This window comes from Rhinopithecus roxellana, chromosome 1 (genome assembly GCF_007565055.1).
Source record: "Rhinopithecus roxellana isolate Shanxi Qingling chromosome 1, ASM756505v1, whole genome shotgun sequence".
In the NCBI taxonomy this organism is placed as follows: domain Eukaryota; kingdom Metazoa; phylum Chordata; class Mammalia; order Primates; family Cercopithecidae; genus Rhinopithecus; species Rhinopithecus roxellana.
Genome location: NC_044549.1, coordinates 92,992,424 through 93,017,921, shown reverse-complemented (window position 1 = coordinate 93,017,921; position 25,498 = coordinate 92,992,424). Strand labels below are relative to the sequence as shown.

The window sequence follows — 25,498 nt, the reverse complement described above, 5'->3', positions numbered from 1 at the left end:
ATGATTTGGACATTTTTCTCCACGTATATTATACTTCATTAAAAGAGTTAATTAAGAGATGATGTTCCATATGGGTCCTAGGAGTGGAGGATGATAGAAGGAAACATGCAGACAAACCAAATAAGCAAAAACTCTTCCAGTTGTGTTAAAAGGATTGTCATAGAATTTTAGGACTTAAAAATTCACTTAAAACTTATTCAAGGCCGGGCACGGTGGCTCAAGCCTGTAATCCCAGCACTTTGGGAGGCTGAGACGGGTGGATCACGAGGTCAGGAGATCGAGACCATCCTGGCTAACACAGTGAAACCCCGTCTGTACTAAAAAATACAAAAAAAAAAAAAAAAAAAACAACTAGCCGGGCGAGGTGGCGGGCGCCTGTAGTCCCAGCTACTCGGGAGGCTGAGGCAGGAGAATGGCGTGAACCCGGGAGGTGGAGCTTGCAGTGCGCTGAGATCCGGCCACTGCACTCCAGCCCGGGCGACAGAGCGAGACTCCGTCTCAAAAAAAAAAAAAAAAAAAAAAAAAAAAACCTTATTCGATTCAGAACTCATCAAACAGTATTAAGGCCAGCCATGGAGGCTCACACCTGTAAACCCAGCACTTTGGGGGGCCAAGATGGGAGGACCACTTGAGGTCAAGAGTTCGAAACCAGACTGGACAACACAGCCAGATGGTGTCTCTATAAAAAAATAACAAAAAGAGCAAAAAGAAAAAAGAAAAAACTGTATTAAAATTATTCTTTTTTAAAAACCAATATAAGCATTTTAATAAACTATCTGTTTTTGTAACCAGCTTCCTTGCACAATGAAGGCTAAATACATATTCAACCAAGGACTTCAAATCAGTGTAAATGGTGGAAATAAAAATTCAAGGGTGTACTTTTTTTTTTTTTTTCCACGCAGACATAGATACTTATTTATTTGCATATTTAAAGTTTACACACATGCCATGACTCCAATGTTTTAAAAAAATAAGCCTTAACAGCTCTGAGACACACGGCCTCTTCTGTATCCCAAGAACGTCTCTAAATGGAGGTAGAGCACATGTTCGTATTTTACACACACTCATATGGGAGATAAGTGGTTAAGGAGGACTAGAAACCCAATCAGGCCTACCAGGGTGCTGGACAGACACAGAGCATTCCTAAGGGAATGCCACCAGAGAAAAAATACACGTCTGTACAAATATCTTTATTTTCATACTTAAAAAGAATCACATACTCATTCCAACAGCTTTACCAGGCATGGCCAACCCAATAAGTTACACACTCACTCAGGGACTTGGAAGGTTATTGCACAGCTCCTTAACTGACCGGGTCAGGGCAAAGTGGTCACTTTCCCCACAGCCAGCCTCTGGATTTGCCTCCTGTGGGGACACCGTGCCTGGCACAGGCTGACGGGGCGGCTGCAGTCGAACCTTGCCTCCAGATTATGAATCAGCATAAGTAGCACAATTCTCATGGCTATTTTCACTTCAGAGTGTCATGTTTATTGATGTGGAGCTTTCTGAATAGGGAAGTTAAGGCACACCTGCTCAGTAAAACAAATATTTCTCGTAGCGTTCTAGATTGAGGGCAGCAGACAATGGTAAAATAAACTTCAGTAGCATGTTCCTGACAGGTTATACAGTAGCCCTGGCTCAAGGATTTCTCCCCCTGCATGATTCCTAAGACTGTTTGCTAGTTGACTCTTTGTTTTGGCAATTTGATGGTTTTGATGAATTTGCTGCGATCCAGGGGTGTTCAAGTACTTCTCTGAGCATTGGCCTCTGGCTGGGATTATGCTTCAACAGTCTTGAAATGAGGTCCCTGGCTCCCTCTGTTACAAAATCAGGGAATGTGAATTCAACCCGTGATATTCTTTTATAGGTCTCTTGGTATGTGTTTGCCTCAAAAGGAGGCTTCCCAACTAAAAACTCATAGCAAAGAACTCCAAGGCTCCAGAGATCCACCTTCTCATCATGCATCCGACCTTCAATCATTTCGGGGGGCAGGTAGTCCAGGGTGCCACAGAGAGTGGTCCTCCTGGAAGATGGAGCATGTACGGACCACCCAAAATCTGCAATTTTAAGCTCTCCAGCTGATCCAAGAAGTAAATTCTCCGGCTTAATGTCTCTGTGAATAACTCTCTTCGAATGACAGTAAGACAGGGCATTTGCCAATTCTGTTATATAAGTAGCAGTTCTCTGCTCATCAAACTTTGAAAGTTTCTGAAGTTCTCTATAGACTGTTTCAAGTGGTGCATATTCCAGAATTAGGTAGACTCTGGTAGCATCATGGAAATAACCATACAGTCTGAGAATATTAGGATGCCGAAGGTGGGACTGTATTTCTACTTCTCTTCTGAGCTGATGCTCCACTCCGGCTTTCTCCAACTGAGCTTTAAATAACACTTTAAGAGCCAGAATAAACTTGCTCTGTTTTTCTCTTGCCAAATAAACATTACCAAACTTTCCTTTACCCAGAGGGCGACCAATTTCAAAGTCTTCCAAAGCCCACTGCCTCTTTTTTGATTCTTCATTTTTCTGTTTTGATGCCAGTTCCTCCTCAGGAGTATTTTCAGGTGCCGACGGCAGCGGCTGCTTGCTCTTTGGGGTATGACTCAGTGGCCTGGAGACAGGATGAGGTACACTGGTTGCCTGCAATTGCTTCTGCTTCTGATTCTGAACCAGTTTGTGACTGGAAACAAGCTTTTGTGCTTGCAAAGGAACACGCTGGGAAGAATTTGAAGGACACAGGACCCGCTGAGCCTGGCCACGATTTGCAGGTAATGGATTCTGACAAGGAAATTGCTGAGTCACGAGAACACGTTTTGGACCTCCAACTGGAGCTGCAGGCTTAACAGGCCCTGAAATGCAGTTTTCTTTAGATCGGTCCATGATGCCCGTCGGCTCCCACCCGCGACCCAAGGACCCGAGTCTTCCAAGAGCTCCAAGGGTGTACATTTTATCTAAAAGATTGAAGTAGGCCAGGCACAGTGGCTCACATCTGCAAACCCAGCACTTTGAAAAGTGCAGGCAGGCGGATCACTTGAGATCAGGAGTTTGAGACCAGCCTGCCAACATGGTGAAACCCCGTCTCTACTAAAAATACTAAATTAGCCAGGCGTGGTGGTGGGTGCCTCTAATCCCAGCTACTTGGGAGGCCGAGGCAGGAGGATTGCTTGAACCCAGGGGGCAGAGGTTGCAGTGAGCTGAGACGTTGCCACTGCACTCCAGCCTCGGTGACAGAGTGAGACTCTGTCTCAAAATAAATAAATAAACAATAATAAAAAAAAGAGTCAGTAAGTAGTAAAAGTTTTGTTTTTGCTTTAGAATTGATACATTTGACTTGTATATAAGGCCTATTCTGCTTTACAAGGACACTGTATTTTAAACAATGCAGGAATTTTTTCCCCAAATTCTGAGGCCTACGTCAAGAGTGTCTTGTGTTTGGGAAGTTACTATGTTTGGATCAGCTGAGTAGTCTTTTGAGGCATTCCATTTAAATGAAATAAAGTTAGCAGGTTAAATCCATTCAAGCTACCAATTTTTTAATTACATTTTCTTTGTATCAACAATCTATTTTATAAACCTTGCTTCTTAGAAGTTACCATAATAATTTAGTACTAAAGTGTTTCTCTTTTCCAAACCTCCTCATTTTAGTTTTCTTTGGCATTTTTCTTTCTCTATATCTTCAGCTCAGTAAATGTTCAATCAGTAATCTAAAACCTCAAATCAAGATAGCTAATCACCTAATACTATGTGCAAGGTGTTTTTTAGGCCTCACAAGAAACACATAGTATTGTGGTTCTTGAGAAGCTTACAAAAGTGAGAAATGTTTAGTAGCAGAAGGAAGTACAGAGACCATACTTGTGATAGAGATACTAAGTACTTTAGAAATGTGGAAAAGAAAGACACTAACATGTCCTGAAATAATCAGGGATAGCTTTCCAGTAGACATGGGGTCTGAATTATGTGGAGCCATTGGGATGATTAAGATTTGGATAGTCATTCGTATTGAAATCCCAAGAAAAAGGTACATGTCCCTGTCATCAACATGCCCCTTATATTACATGATATTGCTTAAGAAATAATACTAAGTGTATATAATAGCAAAGGTGATGAGATTTTGTATGTGGCATATACCTGAAAATTGAGTTGGTTTCTCCTGAGTTAACTGTTTATATATCTTGGGTAACTGTGGCTAGAAATGTGGATGTATCAATGGCAAACAGATCTCTTTGTAAATGGCAAAGACTTCTGTGTAAATCTGGCCATCCCAATATCAAACTCGTTTTGGTTCTTATTAGCATCATATTTTAATCCACTAAGCAAACTTGTTCAATCTATCTAATAGGTCTATAATGTTATTTACAAAACTAAAGGCAGGGCTTTAGGTAAAGTGTAGACAATAGTAAGATAATATCCAGTGATCTTAAATCAATCATACTTAATTGCTAATGCAAGCAAAATAACAAGAATAATGAGAATATTTTACTTTTTCCTAAATATCTGACTTAAAAGACCCAAGGGGAGACATTATGTCTGTATTAACTTCCATTTTAAAGATAAGAAGACAGAACTGACATGCTTGGCACCTATTACATCTCAGGCAATTAATACGTTAAGTGCTTCATATATTAGATATTAGCTAATTAAATAAGCTACTCTTTTTTAAACATTGCTAGCAAATAAATGTTCTGGAGGTTCAAATGAATAATGGAAGTATCAAAAGGTGGGTAGATTTGCAGAAGAAGTCAGGGATTTGGGTAACTCACAAACAAATGATGTTAAAATTAATATTCAAATGATATTCAATGAATGCTATTCGAACTAATGGAGGGACATGGTACAAATTAACTAATAGATAATTCAAAACATATTTGTGCCTGGTTTGTAGCATATCCAGTACTTGGTTTGTTTGTATTAGCATTGGTTTTAGAATAATATTTAACATACACTAAAATTTTGTTTTTATTTGCTAAATATATTCCAGTCTCTGACCTTGGAGGAGATCAGTTTGGTATTAATAAGTCAACAAGACCTGATTATACTGATTATGTGCTTGGCACTTGTGGAATATAGAATAAACCATGGATCTTTTCTTCAGTGACTATATGATTTGGCTTAGGGAATATACAAAACAGGAAATAATACCAGACAGTTCTAACTCAGGGTTAAATTGTGTGATAGAAGTCACAAATGTTAGAGGATTCTATTCTTTCATTTAGCAAGTATTAATGAGCGCTACTATTCAGGTATTTGGAATACATCAGTGGGTGAACAAACTAGACAAAGATCTCTGCCTTCATGCGGTTAACATTCCAGGGAGGTGAAGCAGACAAGCAATACATACAATCCATCAATAAATTACATGGCATGTTAGAAGATGACAAACACTTTCTAAATAGGAAATTGTAGAGTAGAGGAGGAAGGGAAATGGGGAGGAGAGGTAATTCCCCTATCCTAGGATGGGGAAGGCCAAGGTCACCCTCACTCGAAGATAAGATTTGAGCCAAGATTATAGGGAGTTGACAGAGGTGGCCCAGAGGATACCAGAAGAAGAGGGTCCTGGACAGGAACAAGAGCTAGGGCAGGTGCACGAAGGCAGGAGAGCATCTGGAATGTGGGAGGAACAGCAAGGAGGCCAGCATGCTTGGAGCAGAGTGGGTGGAAGAGAGAGAGAAGGAGAGAGAGAGGACCACAAGGGTCAGTTGGGGTGGGGCAGGGGGGTAGGGGCCAGACTTGGGCTTTTGTTACAAGTGAAATGGGGAACCACTGCAGGGCTGTGGGTGGAGTGACAAATATGACTCACATTTGAGCATTATCCCTCTGGGTGACTGGTTGAGACTAGGCTGTTGTGAGGTTAGGATGGAAGCTGAAAACCCCATCAAGAGACTAGTATCCAGGCACAGACAGTGTCCTGGACTGGGATGAAGGCAGTGGAAGAGGCAGAAGAGAGATGTTCTGAACACATTTTCAGTTTAGAGGAGAGAGGGAGCAATGAACAGCAATGCATTCAGAGAATGCTTCACGGAGTAGAGGTTACTTGAAGCTGACCTTGAAGAACAAGGAGGATTTGAAAAGGTGGAAGAATTAGGAAAGGCATTTCAGGACATACTAGGCTTGGAGCAAGGGTGGGTCGGGCTTACTCTTGGGACAAAGAGATTAGTGTGAAAACAAGGCAGGCCAATACCTGGAATGTGGTGAGAAATAAGGTAAAATATATAAAGTATGCCTGGATTATAAAGAACTTTGAAAGACAGGGAAAAAGTGTCTAGGTTTCATAACATTCACTATGGTGCCTTGAAAATAGGCACTCAATAAATATTATTAGACTGATAATAAAGATAGGTATTTTAGGATCACTGGCAGTTTGCACTGGATGACAACGTTTCTCATTTAGAAGGTCAGCTAAAAGACTGTATAAAAACCTGGCATGAGGTGATGAGGAATAATTCCCTCGTAGGCAATGAACAGTTGACTTTTAAATCTGCTTTGCAGTGTTAACCACAAGTGCCACTCACCACTTGTGGGAACCTCGATCTTGTGTTGGCAATCCCTTGCTCAAATAAAAATTAAACAGTTTAAAACACTGTGTACTCAAATAGCCACGTGATCTTGATTCTGAGGTTATAAGAGTTGGATGGCAGTTGCTATCAGTTACATGTGCAATTTCTTCATCTCTAAATTAGTTACAGGTGCAAAACTGCATTTACCAAAAACAAAACAAAACAAAAAAAAAAAGACAATCTGGTAAAACTTTACAGAAACTTAATTCCATTCAAACAAGTCTAATTCATTATCATCTATATTTTCACAAATATTCAGCACTAGTAGATGGATATGAAGCATTTACTGGACAACCTCTAGTGCCTATTTTAAGCGTCCAAAGGGAGCTAACAGGACAGAAGCTCTGTATCACTTTTGTTGATCTCAGATAAGGAAGAAATTTACTTTGCTCAGATTTCCTCTGTCTCAAGGAATATGTACCTAACAAAAGAGCTATGAAGATTTTAGAAATTTTCCCAGGGTTATCCAAATAGAGTCATAAGTGAGAATGCTGACAAAAATAGTAATATATGACAACCTCTATGAGAGGTATAAAATTGTTTTTCATTTAATGACCCATGTTTTATGCTGCAATTGGCAGATTAAATGGATAGTTGCTGTCAGGGAGCTTTCAAGACAAGTTGTATTCCTTAGAAATAGTAGGAAAATAAAATTAAAAATGAAACCCTGTATTTTCTTGTAAACAGCTAATGTAAATGATATTTCTTTGGGGTGTTTCCTATAATTCATAATTTTGGAGGAAAATATGAGACAAATGACAGTTTTCAGAAAAACAGTGATTTTCAGAGTCTAGAAATCTACAAAATCTGCAAAGTACTGGTGACGAAAAAAGAGGTTAATCAGAGTTAAGTCAGAAAAAAATGATAAAGCTAGAGCCATACTCAGAAAAAAATTAATACGGACAATAGTAACATTCAAGAAAAAGGACTTGAATTCTAATTACATGTGAAATTATGGAAGTCAGGGTCCGGCTGTGATGGCTCACGCCTGTAATCCCAGCACTTTGGGAGGTTGAGGCAGGAGAATTCCTTGAGCCCAGGAGTTCAAGACCAGCCTGGGCAATATGGAGAAATCCTGTCTCTGCAAAAATTACAAAAATTTGCTGGGTGTGGTGAGGTACGTCTGTAGTCCCAGCTACTAGTGAGGCTGAGGTGGGAGGATCACCTGAGCCCAGGGAGGTTGAGGCTGTGGTGAGCTGTGATTATCATGCCTCTGCACTCCAGCCTGGGTGACAGAGTGAGGCTCTGTCACACACACACACACACACACACACACACACAAAAGAGCTGTGTCAATAACTCAAATCTTTTCTGGACTTCTACTTCAGTGTATGAAAAACATTATAATCTAAGTTTCTCAATGCCTCTGAGAAGAAAACATGTAATTGTCACTCTTATTTAGGCCAAAAGAATAATTTCAATTTCTACATAGACAAATATTTAAGAAAGTGGGAGATAATTTCATCATTTAAAAAAATTAGACACAAAGATGCTTTCTCTAAGTTTGATCATCTCCTTCTCAAAACATGCACAGGAGATCATGCAGATGCCCCACTTCATTCATATAACTGCCACTTACTCTTGTGCAATAAAGAGTTCTGCAGTTTTTGTTTTTCCATATTCCTTAAAATTTAGGTGTTTTTTTTGAGATGGAGTCTCGCTCTGTTGCCCAGGCTGGAGTGCAGTGGCGCAATCTCAGATCACTGCAACCTCTGCCTCCCGGGTTCACGCCATTCTCCTGCCTTAGCCTCCCGAATAGCTGGGACTACAGGCAACCGCCACCACGCCTGGCTAATTTTTTTGTGTTTTTAGTAAAGACGGGGTTTCACTGTGTTAGCCAGGATGGTCTTGATCTCCTGACCTTGTGATCCGCCCGCCTCGGCCTCCCAAAATGCTGGGATTACAGGCGTGAGCCACCGCGCCCAGCCTTTTCTTTTCTTTTCTTTTTTTAAATCAGAGCCTTCTATTCTAGCCACAAGTGATTAATGCTACCAGGCTAAAGCAATAAATTCCATATAGGGCTTTAGATCTACTTTCACAAGTATTGTGTCATTTAATCCTCCCGTTAACCCTGTGTATTGTTAATATATGTGGAAACAGAAGGCCAGAGAAGAAAAATGGCATGTTTAAATTCACACAGCAAATATGTGGCCAAGATAGGATTGGTCCTTATATTCCCTGGTACTACATGGGTCCCTTTAAACTTCTGGAAAGGCGAAAATTTTAGTTATCTAAATGTTTCTGAATATATAGTTGCCTGGAGCTATGTAACCACAGATTAAGTATCCCTCAATAAAAATGGCGTGCAATCAATCACTCACTCCTATCTCAGGAGAGACTCATTTTGAAGGATTGTCTATTGCAGCATTTATCATGTCTCTAAGGCATATTTCCATTGCTCAATCAGCTCCAAAGGACAAGTGTGTCATCATCTTTCAAGGCTCTGGTGCAACAGCTTAAAATTGTAGAATTCACACAGGACTAAGTCTGGCACTCAAAGCAGGAGGCATATTCAGCTTGAGCTTGTAGAAGCTTCCCTTCAATCTCACCAATTTTTACTGGTGGAAATGGTTTCAGAGCCAGCATGAGGTTACTTGGGGTTGCTTGAGGAGCTCTTGATAAAAAAAAGAAAGGGGAATAATATAAAGGGGTTACAGCAACGATGGAGCCTTGGAAAAAGCATGGAATTCCTCTTTGGGCATAAAGTGTAGTGGAGATTTTTAATCTCTTGAATATAACCAATCTACCTGGATATCTGAGTCATTCACACAAAATGTGCCACTTTTTCTTAATAGCAGTACCCAACTATTTGCAACACTCCCAATTTCACTTTGCCTATGATCAGGAAGAAGAAGCACGTAAAAGGACTACTGTATCCAGGCCAAATACCTCATCTCCACAGTGTTCAACTCTGTTGGCCTCGGCTAATGATGATCATATATCTAATTTATTTTTAAGTCTGTCTGTTTTGGAAGAGGTGAAGCAATTATTTAAAGGTCATTTACAAATTACAGTAGGAGTAACAATCATAGATCTTTGGCCTTTAGGAACTCAAATTTTTAACAGAGAAACAGTGCTTATGAAGAAGGAGTAGCCAGAGACCCTGTAAGACAAGGGTTAAATTATTGGTACAAAATATCATGTTTTAATTGCTAATAATTTCATTCTGTACCATGTTAATTAGTAAGAAAAGTACTGGATCATTCTTTTAGAGGAAATTGAGACTCAAAAAAATTAAACTCAGGGTAAATTCAAAGCATAAAATTAGAGATTAGCACAGAATGAAAACTAACTTGAATCACATAACCATCCCTTACCACAAATAGTACTTGCCTCTCAGTTAACCTATTTTGTTGATATTTGTTGTACTGCATTGCAGACATGTTCTTTTAAAATAGACAAAACTATCAAATTTTGACTCAAGAACAATTTCACAGTATAGCCAGGACATTCTGCCCTGAGGCAGGCTAAATTAATAACTGAAGAAAGATAGCAACAATGTTTATGGCTTGCAGAAAAACAAAATAACAGCATTTTATGGAAAAAAACAAAACTCCTAGTTAAGAGGCTTAGATGACAGAAATACATGTTGAAACAAATTACTGTAATAAAATAAAACAGTATTTCAGGAAACATTTCTTACTAATTTTTAAAAAGCTTTATATTTTTAAAATGATGACTAATATGTTCAAACTTCAGGCTTCCAGGAAAATGAAAAGGTTAAAATCTATTTCAGCAATTAAGTGACTTAATTTTAATGCTTTAGCACCTATATTATAAAACACGAATCACACTAGTTAACAATCTATTTTTACATAGAATCTGAGAAGAGAAAAATAAAATGAATAGAAATAAAGACATCAATATGAGACAAAACAGAAAAAGCGGTGCTAAGAAACTCCAGTAGAAGGAGCTGTAGAAATGGAGAACTTACATTTTGCAATGGCCAAGAAAGAAATATTGAAAAGGAGGTATCTGATTCTGACACACCTGAAGAGAAGTAATAGGTAGTCACTTACAATAGACATTTACTGTTTGAGGAACCTCATTTTCTTTATGCATAAAATATGATGCTTGGAACAGATCTTTTTCAAGGTTCCGACAATCCATTCTGCAATGCATTGGGCACTATGCTAGGAGGCATCCTCAGAAATCTAATAAAGAGCATCACTTGGTACCATATTCTGGGAACTTACAATTCTTTGGGAGAGCTAAAGTGCACACACAGTATCTAGATTTCAGGGTAGAACAGAAAAGAACTGAGAGTACTTCAAGAGGAATAAAAGTGCTGCAAGAGGGATAAAAACCGTTACGAGAGATCTCTAACATACAAGATGAAAAGAGGAAAAAGTGAGCCTTCAAGTCTAAAAAGCCCTTATGTATTCTTGGGAAATCTACGCAAACTCAGGAAATAAAAATGAACAGGATTGTTTTTGGATATAACTATAGCTTTAGCACTTAAAATTCAGGAAACAGGAGCCATGCACAGACATAAAATACAGATTAGGTTAGGTTTCCTTTTTTAAGGATCTGAATATGTTTTTAAGTGAATGCGATAGCAGTGAGCTAAGCATTAAAATACTGGAGTGTACACATGATAGTATTAAAACAAACATAACTTGGAAGACAAACTACAAGAGCAATTTTACCCTTACATAAATGCCCCCACGTCCCCAGTAGCCATATCTGGAAGGAACTTTACCTTGTGATATGTTTGCAGACAATGTATCAGTGAAGGAATCGCTTTCTGGGTCAATAGGAGAATCTCCCAGAGTTTCACCCATAACAGCATGGAATAGGGGTTTGCTGTAATTCACACTGATACTTTGTCTATATCTAGCAAAAGATCAATCCGTTAAAAGAAAAAGACTTGAAGTAACAGAATTTGTGAATACACCCATGAGTCAAGACATCAGTTTCCAAATATTTGGGAGAGATGGGAATAAACACAGAAAGGACTGGGCTTGAATTGGCTGGCACTGTCCTGTTAGGAGCCAGCTGTGACAAAAAGTTGTGTCATAATGTTGTTCACTGCTTTGGCAAGACTTGGTACATTACAGGGAAAATATTGCCACACTGTCTCGCCAGTGACCCACATGTTCAGTGTCTTGTGAGGGGTGTGAACTATACTGTATTTAGAATTATCAGAGCAGAGACTGTTCAATATCCACTTGCATTTTTTATTGTCGTAAAATTCACATCAATTCCTCCTTAAATGGAAAACTTTAAATCTCTTGCTTAAGAAATACCAGAAAGCTTATTTGGGCAAAGTTTACTTCCGATGTCTATTCCTGGTTGAATCTCTAATCATGTTATTTGAAGAAAATTTTGGAATTCAAATACATATCCATAGTTTAAACGTTGGTATCAGCATGCTACCGAAATGCTATATTCCTAAGGTACTTATTCTACTGACTTGTGAAGCCCAAAATGATACTGACTGCTATCCAAATTCTGTAAAATTAAATAGTTGAGAGAATGAAGAAGGGTTTGATATGGTTTCAATTTAAATATCGGGTTTGCTTTCCTAAAAACTTCAGCTTATCCATCAATAGCAACTACAGCAATGTTACATCAGCTGATGTTTGAACATCAATTGATGTTTAAATGATAAGTGCGATGTCATAATGAAAAAATGGGGTTCTCTGTGAGAAGAGTAACACATCACCAGAAAAAAATAGACTTACGCTGTTAGGTTGGCAAGGAATTGTGGTCGGTTTTGTAATCAGGAAAAAGCTGGCTTCTTGCTCAAGGCCTTTGCCCTTTTTGGCAAGGAGAGACACTCGCTGTGCCAAATTACTGATGTGGGAGCAGGTCTTGTCACATGAGTGGCCTACTAGAATTGCAGTGACTTTGCGGACTTTCAAAGATGTCCCCACACAGGGCAGTATATGAGAAGGCAGTAATTCTCTGAATTATATTTATCCTGATATTCCCTGAATAAAATATATATCTGGTTAATCTACATTGAGTAACTATTCATTCTTCAAGGGGACTAGTAAAAGTGTCCCTGTCAATCATGGTGCAAGAGCTTGATGGGGAAATGCTGGCTGGCTCTGAACAGCACAGAATAAAGTGGGGAGTTGGGCAACTGTGCCATTAAGCCCCAAAACATCTTTATTAAGGCAATCCAAGTTAAAGCAAAACTTGGGTTTGCTAATTTGTCCAAATGGCTGCAGTGATTACAGTTGTGTAAAATAGTCTTCTCTATATTCAGTTGAATTCTCAATAAAGGCGCTTCTCCTTCCCTCCCCATGCTTGGAAATTTACTTATACTACAAAGTAATCCAGACACAATGGCACAATATTTAAGGATATGACTGAATCGAACTCCAGTCCTACACCAGTCTCTGTTACTCTTTGGCAACATACAGATGCAGTCTTTCCACCTGTCCTCAAACGGACTCACTTCTGGACTCTTCACCTACTGCTACTTCTATTCTCTTTTTTCTCAGACACCATTCAACTTCTGAGTCTACTGGGTAGTGAGGCCTTCTAAGCCTCTAATAGTTCCCATACTGTGCTTTAGCTTCTGAAACATAAGTTTACATATTTTAACAGTTTATTATTCCATAGCATCAGAATCTGATAACACCTACTCCTATAGCACCCACCACATTCTGACATTCCTTCTTCCCCCAGACTATGTTTTACTTGAAAGCAAAATCCTGTCTTACTCATTGTATTTCATGCATTTGTTTGTTCAACAAATATTAATTGCCAATATAATATGTGGTAAGCCTAAAGCTAGGTGCTAGGCATACAATGATGAACAAAATGGATGTGTCAAAAAACAGTCAATTAGCAAAAACTACTATTTTAATAAACACAGAGCCTGCCACATAGCAGCTCAGTAAATGTTGCTTACACTTTTGGCAGCATACACAAACCAAGCAACACACAAAGCATCTTTACATTACTAATAAAACAGTTATACAATGTGGATTAATCACATTTTATGTTAATGATAGTCACATTGCAGTGCTAGATCACTTAAGAAATAACTTGCTCACATGGACTTTCAAATGAATGAAAATAAAGATGGATGAGCCAGTCTCCCATCTGTATCTTATTATGTATCTGTTTTGTCTTTAGATACTGAAAAGACTTATTTTTACATTTATCTATCCCATCATTCATCAAATACCTACTAAGCACCAGGTATTGATCTAGGCTTAGGCGGTAAATAATAAGCCAAGGTGTCTATACTTTATGAGTTCACATGTAACTGTATCAAAATTATCCAAATATACTTAAGAGTGTTCTTCTCATTTGCTTAAACCTGAAGGTCAATTGGCATGCACTGATATGAGAAATAATATATTTGTTTAAGTAGAGTCATTACTATCAGTAAACAGTATATGATCATCAGATAATTTATAAGACATGCATGTGACTATCCCTGTCTTCAAAGCCTTAAGATTCCCCCAGTGTCGTGCCCTTTAAAATATTGATTGGAAGGATATTATAACAAGATACATAAAAGAGCATGCTGGTGATTTACATGATAAGATCTTAGAACTTTAGATCTTGCCTAGGGTGCTCTACACACCAATGGGTTGTCAGCACTGTGCACATCAATGCAGCAGTCTATTGCTATTCATCCTATGGACAGTCCCATTGCAGGAGAGTCCTTGGTGATGTTACAGAGTGAGGACAAGTGGTGAAAGGCCACTTTCCTTACGTACTAGGTATTTCTTCTGTTGAGGGATGTAGGGTTCTGTGCAATGTAGAGGTTGAGAAGAGGGCCATCTCTCCTAGGACTTCGGAGACAGAAGGGTATGGATGTGACTTTGAGTATACCACCACAGCCTCAGCAGAAGAAAGAATGGGGATAATGAGGAATTATTCTATAATGAGGAGGATGAAAAGTTAACTGTACCCCAGTTCGTGACATTTGAAAAAATTGACCGTTTGTTATTAGAGAAAGCTACTCTTCAACATTTAGTCTTCAATATTACTTCACAGGACCTTAGGCTAAAAGAATCTGAATATTGCTCAGCCAAAAAAACTCTCCACACTTTGGTACTTTTAGGAGAAGGCAATTCAACCAATAAAAGCTGTGAATGATTCAATAACAAAAAGTGAGAAAAGGTCTAAAAATCTATAGTTAATAAAATCATGGTATTGAACCTATATAGTTATTTTTAGCATTATTTGGTATTGGGATGACTTATATAAAATATTCTCATAATACAGAATATTAAATATTTTGGAGCTATATTATTCTTGAAGGCTAATGAAAACTTTGCTCTTTTTTTGCTATAAATTTGGAATTTATTCTCTAGAATAAATTTGAATTTTTAAAATTGCTTAAATTGCTTTTTCTTTTGTGTGAAATAAGCTATGTCAGTATTGGTATAAAATTGTATGTACAGTATTTTTTTCTTTTGCTCATTTTAAAATCTGCTTCATTTAATTCTATAAGTGCTACTACCACTTATGCTAGCTTCTAAAAGGCTAGGAGTTTATATCTCATTGTATCCCTAGAACCTAGCACAGAGTCTCTGGTTAGCATTAAAACACACATATTGTTTTTGTTGATGATGAGAGTAACGAAAGAACAGCACATCCATATCATATATATCATTCAAGAAGGAGTTTAGAGATCTAATGAAATGATAATAGCATCCATTTTCTTCTTGTTCCAATTAAGATGTAAATTTCTGGATGATGCTCCAATGGAAGTCAGACAATTGCTAACAAGCAGTATAACCACCCAAGCTCATTTCTCCCCCTACCCAAAAGAATGGCTGCTTTTTCCTAGTGCAATTAAGATTGGCTTGGAACCTTATTTTCAAGTGGTGATTGCATCAGCTCAGGGTTTCTTCATAGTCACAGGGGAGATACAACATGGGAGAAATGCTGGGCCAATGAGACACTCCTTTGAGAAGAACAAATAATCCTGTATCCTGGATGTAAATCTCATCACAACTATTACAGCGAGCCGGATATTCCCATAAAAGCAGACAAAGGAAGGTCAATGTTCAATGCATCTGTGCCGCTTTTTGAAAATTTTTTAAATTAAAAAAAAATTTTGACAGGGGTCTTGCTATGTTGCCCAGGCTAGTCTCCAACTCCTGGGCTCAAGTGATCCCCCTGCCTCAGCCTCCAGAGTAGCTAGGACTTCAGATGCTCCACCACACTCAGCTGTGTCATTTTCTTTTTTTTGAGATAGGGTCTCACTCTGTCCCTCAGGCTGGGGTGCAGTGGCACAATCTAGGCTCACTGCAAACTACCTCCACCTCCCAGGTTCAAGACATTCTCCTGCCTCAGTCTCCTGTGTGTCATTTTTTTGAAAGGTGAATCCATTCTTTAACCAAAAACTGTAATTTTGTTCAGATTTTCAAAAGTAATATATTTTACGGACATAATTATATTAAACAACTATATTGTTTTGATTTAAAGAAAAATAATGCTGCTGGGTGCAATGGCTCACACCTGCAATCCCAGCACTCTGGGTGGCTGAGGCAAGAGGATCCCTTGAGCACAGGAGTCGGAGACCAGCCTGGGCAACAGAGTGAGACCTTGTCTCTACAAAAAAATAAAATAATTGGCCAGGCATGGTGGCATATGCCTGTAGTGTCAGTTACTTGAGAGACTGAGGCAGGAGGGCTGCTTGAGCCCAGGAGACCGAGGTGCAGTGAGCTGTAATTGCATCACTACACTCCAGCCTGGGTGACAGAGTAAGATTCTGTCTTAAGAAAAAAGAAGCCAACAACTCCAGTAAACGTGTATTTGATTTCAAAAAAAAAAAGGTCTTCTTAACTCAGAAGCAGTAGAAAAGAACACTGACATTGGAGCCAGAAAGTCTAGGTTTTAAGTTCTTGCCTGGGCTCAGTCACAAATTTACTGTGTCAACTCTTTGGGTCCACATTTCTTATCTCTAGAATCAGAAAAAGGCCTTTTCACAAAACAGAATAATTCTTAGGGTCCTTTTGAGTTTTAATGTTGAGACACTGAATAATATGATTGTAATTCATTTATTTAAAATTTAATGGAAATCCTCCATATTGTATACTTATTCACGTTCCAATCCTGAGTTACTATTTCCTTTTCATACCTGATTCATACATGGGTGACAGTATAAAAGGCACTTTCATCTGAAAAAAGTGTCTGATGGTAAATTAAAAGTCTCAAAAGGAAAGAACCAACCGAAAACTTCCTTTTCTGCCCCCTTCAAAAGTTAACTTGCCTCCAATACCTGAAAAAGAGCCTAACCTGTCTAACCACTTTCTAGGGATCAACTAAACACTTTTCAAATTCCTCTAAGTTTGAACCAAAGACCTTATGGTAACTTGTCGTTGCATGTAATATCTGAAATTCTCTAGTAAGCTGTTTTCTAGCATAGTGAAATACCATGAGCTATATTATCAACTGACACATTTTCATGTTGTGGGAAACCTAAACCTCTAAAACATGCATCTTTTTCAGTTTTCAGATTTTATCAATGAATTTTTCAAGATCAGTTATATGGAGGTTTATTGGGTAGCACATCCTGTCACTGGTGAAGCACAATGGGAATTCACAAAGGTTCTACAGCAAGCATAGACCCGTGGAGCTGCACTCAGGTTCAGCTGGTGTGACTTACCAGTTCTGTGACTGTACTAAAGGAAATTTATGGACTGTTGAAATCACGGACTCATGAAACTTAATAAGAGGGAGATTAGCATATTCCAACTCTTAATTTTTGATATAAGAAAAATGAGTTCCAGAGGAATGAAATGATTTGCCCAAAGCATGACCTAGATAAATTAGCAGCAGAGTTTGAGCTAGAAATCAGGTTTCTTGATTCCCAGTCCAAAGCTCCAAACGGTGCTCTATCTCATTAAAATAATGCAGTAAGATGTTCAAATCAATTCTTCAGGTCAATGATCCTTAGTGCCAACAGTCATGGTGGAAGTCATCAGCATGAAAGCATTTTTCTATGATGAATCACTTAATGTGGAGGAATTACCTATGAAAATGTCATTGTTCACCACAGAGTTTAGATATGGTGCTCTCTATAAAGTAAGTACTGAATCATGACTTGGTAATTAAAATTTGATAATATTTGAACGTCAGTTCACAGAGTCATTTTGCTGACAAACGTTCTCTTGCCTCATTCACAGATTCTTCATGAGTCATCCCAGCATGCTGGGGTTCTTCTGGTAGGACGTTTTTGTTTCAATTGACAAAGTTCCTTGCTCTTATGAAAATGATCACATTACTATTTAAAAATTTCTACTTCGAGGTAATAATACTCTAAAAAAAAAACACCTTGGAGCTGTATAGTGTTTTTATTTCATTTGAAACTCTCAACAATGCTGGGAGGTTATTCAAAGCAAAAGAAGAAAATAATAACAACTATTGAATAGGGTTTCAATGTGGAACCAGGTAATAGTTTTTGGCAGTAAAGCTTTGAGTAATTTGTCTTTATTCAAAATGAATCAACAGTCAAACAGACCTGGGTTTGCATTCAAGCCTTGTTACGTTTCTGTATTCTTATCTTTTCGGAGTTGTGAGAATTAGAGATGATTTAAATAAATCAATGCCTGGAACAGAGTAGGCTCTCAAAATTATATTATGAATTCTTATAATCAAATCTTTAAATCTCATACATGACACTTTAGTAAAGCAATAAGAGCAGTCATCAAGCAACACTCTTCCAGCTCTTATGTTAAAAGGAGCTACATAAATATGTTTCAGGAAGAGGTGGTATACAGAGTATGGAATCTTCAAAAACAAGTACAAGTTTTTAAACTTCACTTAGCGGAAGTACACATATTTTCTTCATAACAAATAGAGATTTGACTGAAAATAAAATGTAACTGTGAAATCAGTACATAATAAACTTAATTTTGATGGTAATTAAACCACAGGCAACACAGAGTATATTTTATGTTTATTTTCCAGTAAGATTCATCAGTCCATTAATAGTAGATTAGTCCAGTCTAAAAGTTTGTCTCTAACAATCTTTATTAGGCACATTATAAATTCTGTCCCAATCTAGAACTTTACATTTGAACTTATAGAATACATCTTAAAGCAGCATTAGTAAAAGTAAGAAGACTTGAAAATATAAACTAGCTTTAAATAAGTTTCAGATTCCACATTTACTGAGTGCCTACTCTGTCAGGGGCTGTGCTAAGTCTTTTAAACTATAAAAATTTGTCTAGACTTTATAAAAATTCTGTGAGATTGGCTGGGTGGGTGGTTCACACCTGTAATCCCAGAACTTTGGGAGGTCGAAGTGGGTGGATCACCTGAGGTCAGGAGTTTGAGACCAGCCTGGCCAACATGGCGAAACCCTGTCTCTACTAAAAATATAAAAACGAGCTGGGTGTGGTGGTAAGTGCTTGTAACCCCAGCTACTCAAGAGGCTGAGGCACGAGAAGTGCTTGAAGTTGGGAGGCGGAGGTTGTAGTGAGCCAAGTTTGTCCCACTGCACTCCAGCCTGGGTGACAGAGCAAGATTCTGTCTCAAAAATAAAAATAAAAATAAAAATTCTATGAGATTGAATGGTAGCCCCATTTCACAAAAAGCAAACAAGCTCAGAAAGAATGAGGATGATGTTATGACTAGATGATGGGCTGCTAAATACCGAGCAATATAGTTAAGTATCACATAACTAGGAAAAGAGTAATAAATAAGACTGAGCCTCAATTCTCAAGCCATTTTCCTACTTTTAGTAAAGAGGATAAGACAAGTACAATGCACTCTAATGTACGAGTAGGTGGCTTGAGAGAAGTGTAAACAATCATGACCATTACTGGAGTACTTTCTGTTGAGCTGTGCATTCTGCCTCTACTGTAGTACTCGCCACTGACTTGAGGCACTCAACCCTGTGAAGTCATTTACTATCACCATTTTACAGATAAAGAAATTGAGTTTTGAGATCACATAGCTAATAAGAGGCAGAGAAGGGATTTAAACCAGATGCAATGGAGTGCAAAAGATGTTCAGAGATGAACAGAGCCCTTCTGACTGGGCATGGAGATGGAAGGAATCCAAAAAGGCTTCAGGAAAGAGAGGAAATTTGAGATGAGCCTGAAAGATAGAGAAGCTTTGGATGGCAGGAGCAAGGAAAGGGAACAGAGTGAAGAAAGGCAAGACTGAACCAAGAGAGAAGAGTGAGAATGAATTAGGGGAATGAGAATCCACAGTATTGGGCACCTGTGGGATGTGCTGGGATAGAAATTTCCAAGGGCTACTAGGCAGTGAATTCAGATCAACACAGGGAAGCCAAAAACAACAAACGTGTCTTAGACCTACTGTTTAAGGCTGGCAGAGTTTTGTGCGCACATCATTAAATAATACTGTACGTGTGTAGGATAGGATAAAAGGAATCTCTTTAGTAAAGATACTGAATTTCAAATGAAGTACAATACAGTTTACATATGTTAAATCTTTGTATTTGAAAGCTTGGTGGTTTTTAAAAACACTAGAGTGTTTTCTAGTCTTTATATCTTCTTTCCTCAAAGGAAACATTTTTATTTTCCTTGAAGGAAAGAATACATTGCTGCTTTTCTATCTGAAAAGGCAGGAGTTTTTTTGTTTAAAAAAAAAAACAAAACAAAACACCTTTCATTATTATAGAACCAACCTGCATTCATTGTTAAAAATTAGAAAATACAGACTGGTAAAAACATAATCATTATATTTCCACTACCAGAGACAACCAATATTGAACTCTTAATGTCTATGTATCTGGGTCTTTTTCTGGGATAGGTATGATCATATGTATACAGAGATACATAAGCATGTACATATATACATATATATACAGCATGTGTATTCTTTAATCAAAATGAGATATGGTACTTCCTGGTAGTCCTCTGCTTTTTAAAGTCAACAATCTCCATCTTTTCATTTAATTACATTTTCATTTCAAGCAATACCCAGTCCATATTCACATTTCCCCAGTTGACCCCAAATGTTCTTTACAATTGGTTTGTTCCTAACCCTAATCTAATCCAGTATGATGAAATGCATTTGGCTGTATGTTCATAAGCCTTTTTAAATCTAGCATGACTACCCCTTCCACTTAATTTTAAGGTCACTGACTAATTGAAGAGGTCAGGCCAGTTATCAGGTAGAATGTCTTAACTTCTGAATTTATCTGGTTGTTTTCTTGTTGTATCATTTAGCTTGATTCTCTATCCCCTGTGTTTCCTACATACTATATCCAAGGACTTCTGGATTCAAGTTAAACATTTTAGGCTTGAATATACCATAGGGGATGTGTACTTCCTATTCCATCACATCAGAAGGCATGATGTATGACTGACCATCAGCCATGGTAAAATCTATCACTGAGTTAGAATGGTGATATGTCTCATCTCTCCATTGTACAGTTACTTTTTCTCCTTCAATGAGACAGTAATCAGTGCAATGTTACTTTGGTATTATAAGGATGTTCAGCTTCATTAATCATTCACCTAAAGGGGTAACAAACTTTATCATGTTTTCCTGAATCAATACTTGGAGTTTATGAAATGAAGTTTTTCTAATTCTACCACTCTTTCCACATTTTTTAGTAGGAATTTTTTTTTTCTTTTTTTGAGACAGGGTCTTGCTCTGTCACCCAGGCTGGAGTGCAGCAGTGCGATCACAGCTCACTGCAACCTCTGCCTCCCAGGCTCAAGTGATTCTCCCACCTCAGCCTCCTGAGTAGCTGAGACCACAGGCACGTGCCACCATGCCCAACTAACTTTTGTATGTTTTTGTAGAGATGGGGCTTTGTCATGTTGGCCAGGCTGGTGTTGAATTTCTGGGATCAAGTGATCTGTCCACCTTGGCCTCCCAATGTGCTGGGATTACAGGCATGAGCCACTGTACCCAGACAGCAGGCATTTTTCTTCAAGGAAGATCTTTCCTTCAGCAACTAAAGCCATGTAATTACCCTGAAATACAGTTCCTACAAGAAAGGAAGACTGCCTGTTTAATTTGTTCTCTTTTATTAAAAAGGTATGTATCTCCAATACCAAACTTTCTTAGGCACATCTCTTTCCTCACATCATAAAACACTTACATATCTAAGTTTTTCTTTTTTCAGCTATTTTTAGAGAATTTTATTTCAACTTCACTTTTCTCCATTTTCCTTGGCCTATGGACAGTTAACGGGACACCCACCCCATGGTTCTTCAAATATCTAATCTTTTTTTTTTTTTTTTTTGAGACGGAGTCTGGCTCTGTTGCCCAGGCTAGAGTGCAGTGGCACAGTCTCAGCTCACTGCAACCTCCACATCCCGGGTTCAAGCGATTCTTCTGCCTCAGCCTCCCGAGTAGCTGGGACTACAGGCAAGTGCCACAATGCCTGGCTAATTTCTGTATTTTTAGTAGAGACAGGGTTTCACCATATTGGCCAGACTGGTCTTGAACTGCTGACTTTGTGATCCCTCCACCTCGACCTCCTAAAGTGCTGGGATTACAGGTGTGAGCCACCGTGCCCAGCCATCTAATCCTTTTCATTGCATATACAAAACCACTTAACAACCACTAATAATATAACTCATGCTTTGGTTTTACCCGACGATTTCCACTAACAGAGATTTTCAGTGTTTAGCAGGTAGTTATTCCTAAATTACAGGGCATAGTTAGAATACAAACTTAACTGGTTCTTCCAAAGTTATGTTGTATGTCTGCATAGCTTTAGGAAAAGAGTCCAAGATTCCTGACAGGTTTGTGGACTAATAAACCACATTCTAATCATGTAGCTTGTTCTTTATACTCTTGGAGTGCTTTTCTTCAGCTACCTCTAGGAAGTAAGATGTTACGTTTTTATTTTTAAAAACATGAGCTCTATTTTAATAAACTTTTCATTTGAAACATTTGGAAACATTTTATTGAAACACAGAGGGAAGGAGGGGATGATGAAAACTTGGACCAGAAATAACTTTTACCACTCTAAAGTAAGCACCTCTCCCCTGCCATAAAAATAAAAACAAAAATAAAATTGAGACTTAATTCAGTCCTCCTCCTAATTATGTTTTTGTTATCTATTGCACACAGTCAGATGAATAGCTCAAAATGCCTACAGTAACTCTGGGCAAGTTGACAAATATCCTACACATTGAAATGAGAAGAGGGAAGGAGGCCAGATTGCTTAATTGTTACTTGGGAATTCAAGGAGGTGGACAAGCCAAAATCTGTATTGGGATCCAAAGAGCACAACTCCTTCCTTAGGCAGCAGGAGAAAACAATGGGCCAGGTTCTCATTCGGTGTAATCTCATAGGATGGTTCCATTGTATAGCCCATTGTTTCTTCCATGTACTGCCTGAAGGGGAAGTATATTGTTATCTATGGGACAGCTTCCATAAGAGAGTTACACAGGATGAGAAGATAGCCTCTGGGAGATTAATGAATGATGGGGATCCAGTCTCGTATGGAACTTTCAGATCAACACTTTGAGAACTGTGTACCTGCAAGACCTATGCAGGAAGGTCAGGAAGCTTGTGTGAGCAAGAATTAGTGAGACAAGCAATATGCCACATATGCCATGGTAAATAAAGGGGCTTTGTTAGAGTATTTGAGGGAGGGAGAATCACTAGGAGGTAGAGATTCACAGATAACAGAAATGTGAGGATGGGACTGTCAGTGTGCAAGAAATCCTAGAGAACATTTAAACTAACACCCTCTTTACAGATGGGGAAACCAAGGCACAAAGACGGTAAGTGACTTGCCCAAGGCCTTGCCTAAGTAGAGTCAGTGACAAAGTCAAAGCTAGAATCCACGACACTGTAGTTACTGGATCCATTCTTTGGTTCCACTAAAAGTATTTTTTCAGCTGTGTCTTCTGACCTTGGAAGGGTCAAGGGAGAAAATATCTAATACCTAAATATTCTTAGGAGATCTGTAAGTCTTTATAAAAAGTTTTAAAACAGTGTTATTGATGTATATTTTACATAGAATAAAGTTCACCATTTTGAATGTGCAATTCAATTAATTTTAGTAAATTTACTAAGTTTTGCAACCATCACCATAAATCAGTTTTAGAACATTTTTATCACCTAGTAAGATCCGTCATGCTGATTTACAATCAAACACCAATTCCTACCCCCAATCCCAGACAACTATTAATCTATTATACTCTGCCTCTATAGATTTGCTTCTTTTATTAGACATTTCAGATAAATGGAATCATATAATATATAGTCTCATGTGTCTGGTTTTTTTTTTTCACTTAGCATAATGTTTTGGAGGTTGAGTCTGGAGGTTCAGGTTGTGGCATGTGTCAGCGGTTTATTGGTGAATTGCCTAGATTAGGCTGTGTATTGATACAGCACATTTTGTTGGTCCATTCAGCTGATGGACATTTAGATTGTTTCCGATTTTTGAGGAAAAGTTTTAAAATCTGTTTTCAATTTTACCTTAATTTTAATGACATACAGTGTGTAAGAATTCATATTTTAGATTATCTGTATGATTTTATAACTGAATACAGACAAGCAGTTTCAGTGCCACAGTTTCTACCTGTGATTTCATTGGTGCCCAACATTACCACTTTAGTTGTCTAAGGTTAGTGAAAGAAGAACAAAGGTAAACTTTTAATATGTAATTGATTCACCTGAGTTAACTGACGTTCAAACTAGATCCAGTAATGCTGTAGAAAGGAATGTTTCACAAAAGAGTTGAAAAAGAAAAAAGTCTTGGAAAAATTTAATCAGATATGGCATTAAGCAGCAAAAGGTGTTGAATCCCCAAAAGTATACGCTATAGCAGTCATTTCCATATTTGTACCTTTAATGTTAAGGGCTTTACAACTTATTTTAAAATTTATTTTGGTTGTATAAATATATAAGAACCATAAACATAGTTTACAACTTGGTTTACATATATTTATGTTACATTTAATAAAAATTATGTGAACACTGAGAATCATAAGAAATTTTTTCCTTGAAGTCTGTGCTGTACTCAAGCAATTGTAAGATATATATATAGTAATAAAATAACTGAAACAGAATTTAAATTCTGTCATAATATAAATAAAGACAAAAGAGGAGACACAACTTGTGCAAAAACCACACAGCCAATTAGTGACAGCTAGGTCTAAAACACAGTTCATCAGTGTCATGGTTACCAAACATTTATTACAAGTTGCATGTTGTTAGTCTCATTGAGCCTTTCGTCATTTTATAAACAAGACTTTTATTAAAATTCAGACATGAAACAGATTCATTTTCTAAGTCATACTTTCCTACCTATGCCTGAATAATGATTGCCTTCCAAACCTTTAGTTTAGGATCTAAGATCTGGTATTCACAGAGTTGGCATGGGGAAGTGAAATGTTTTAGCTAACTTTAAGACTGAAGAGGCAGCAGGATATATTTATTTGTCCTCCTGTATTCATGAAGGATTGGTTCCAGGACCTTGTGAATACAAAAATCCAAGATGCTCAAGTCCCCAATCTAAAATAGCATAGTATTTGAACATAACCTATGCACATTCTCCCATATACTTTAAATCATCTCTAGATTACATATAATAACTAATACAATGTAATGCTATGTAAATAGTTGTTTACACTGTATTTTAAATTTTCCATTTTTAATTATTGTATTGCTATTTTTATTTTTTAAAAATACTTTTGATCATAGTTGGTTGAATCCATGGATGTGGAACCCATGAATGGGGGGGCCAACTGCAAATGGAAAAAACAGAAGAGCCGGCTCGACTTTCAGCTCCGCCACTAACTCGGTTTATGAATTCAGGCAAGTCACAACAGCTCTGCTCTTAAGTCCCCCTTTTTTAAGTGGAGATAGGGAAAGGAGAGTAGATTAGATGGCTTCTAAGATTTTCTTTGAGCTCTTCGTTTCATGAATTTTAAGTGTTAAAAGGGATCTTCCATTATAAACTCTTGTCTCTATTCAGAATCAGCCTAACCTTTGCATAGGTTAACAATACTATTGCTACACTCTGCCCACACACCCATCTGTCCTCCCATGTTTTTGTTCACTATTTCCTA

The 25,498-nt window shown here is 37.9% G+C and overlaps 2 protein-coding genes across 6 annotated transcripts in view; both read right to left on the bottom strand.

Annotated features, from left to right (window-relative positions):
* The window catches only part of PPARG (peroxisome proliferator activated receptor gamma), a 148,801-nt gene that overhangs the window by 73,933 nt on the left and 49,370 nt on the right, over positions 1-25,498 (bottom strand). The window contains exon 1 of one of the 5 annotated variants that reach the window (XM_030928006.1): positions 11,254-11,511. The exons of the other annotated variants lie outside the window; for them this stretch is intronic. Within the exon in view, the coding sequence (XP_030783866.1) occupies positions 11,254-11,335 (82 nt within the window). The 5' untranslated portion in view covers positions 11,336-11,511. Of the gene's footprint in view, positions 1-11,253; positions 11,512-25,498 lie in introns of those variants that run through there. 5 annotated transcript variants of the gene reach the window in all.
* LOC104673294 (aurora kinase A) lies at positions 1,172-2,877 on the bottom strand. The gene has a single exon (XM_010377291.2). The coding sequence runs from the start codon at positions 2,875-2,877 to the stop codon at positions 1,666-1,668; it is 1,212 nt and encodes a 403-aa protein (XP_010375593.2). The 3' UTR covers positions 1,172-1,665.

Coding starts and splice junctions, on each gene's coding strand:
- LOC104673294 (XM_010377291.2), bottom strand. CDS start 2,877: ATGGACCGATCTAAAGAAAACTGCATTTCAGGGCCTGTTAAGCCTGCA.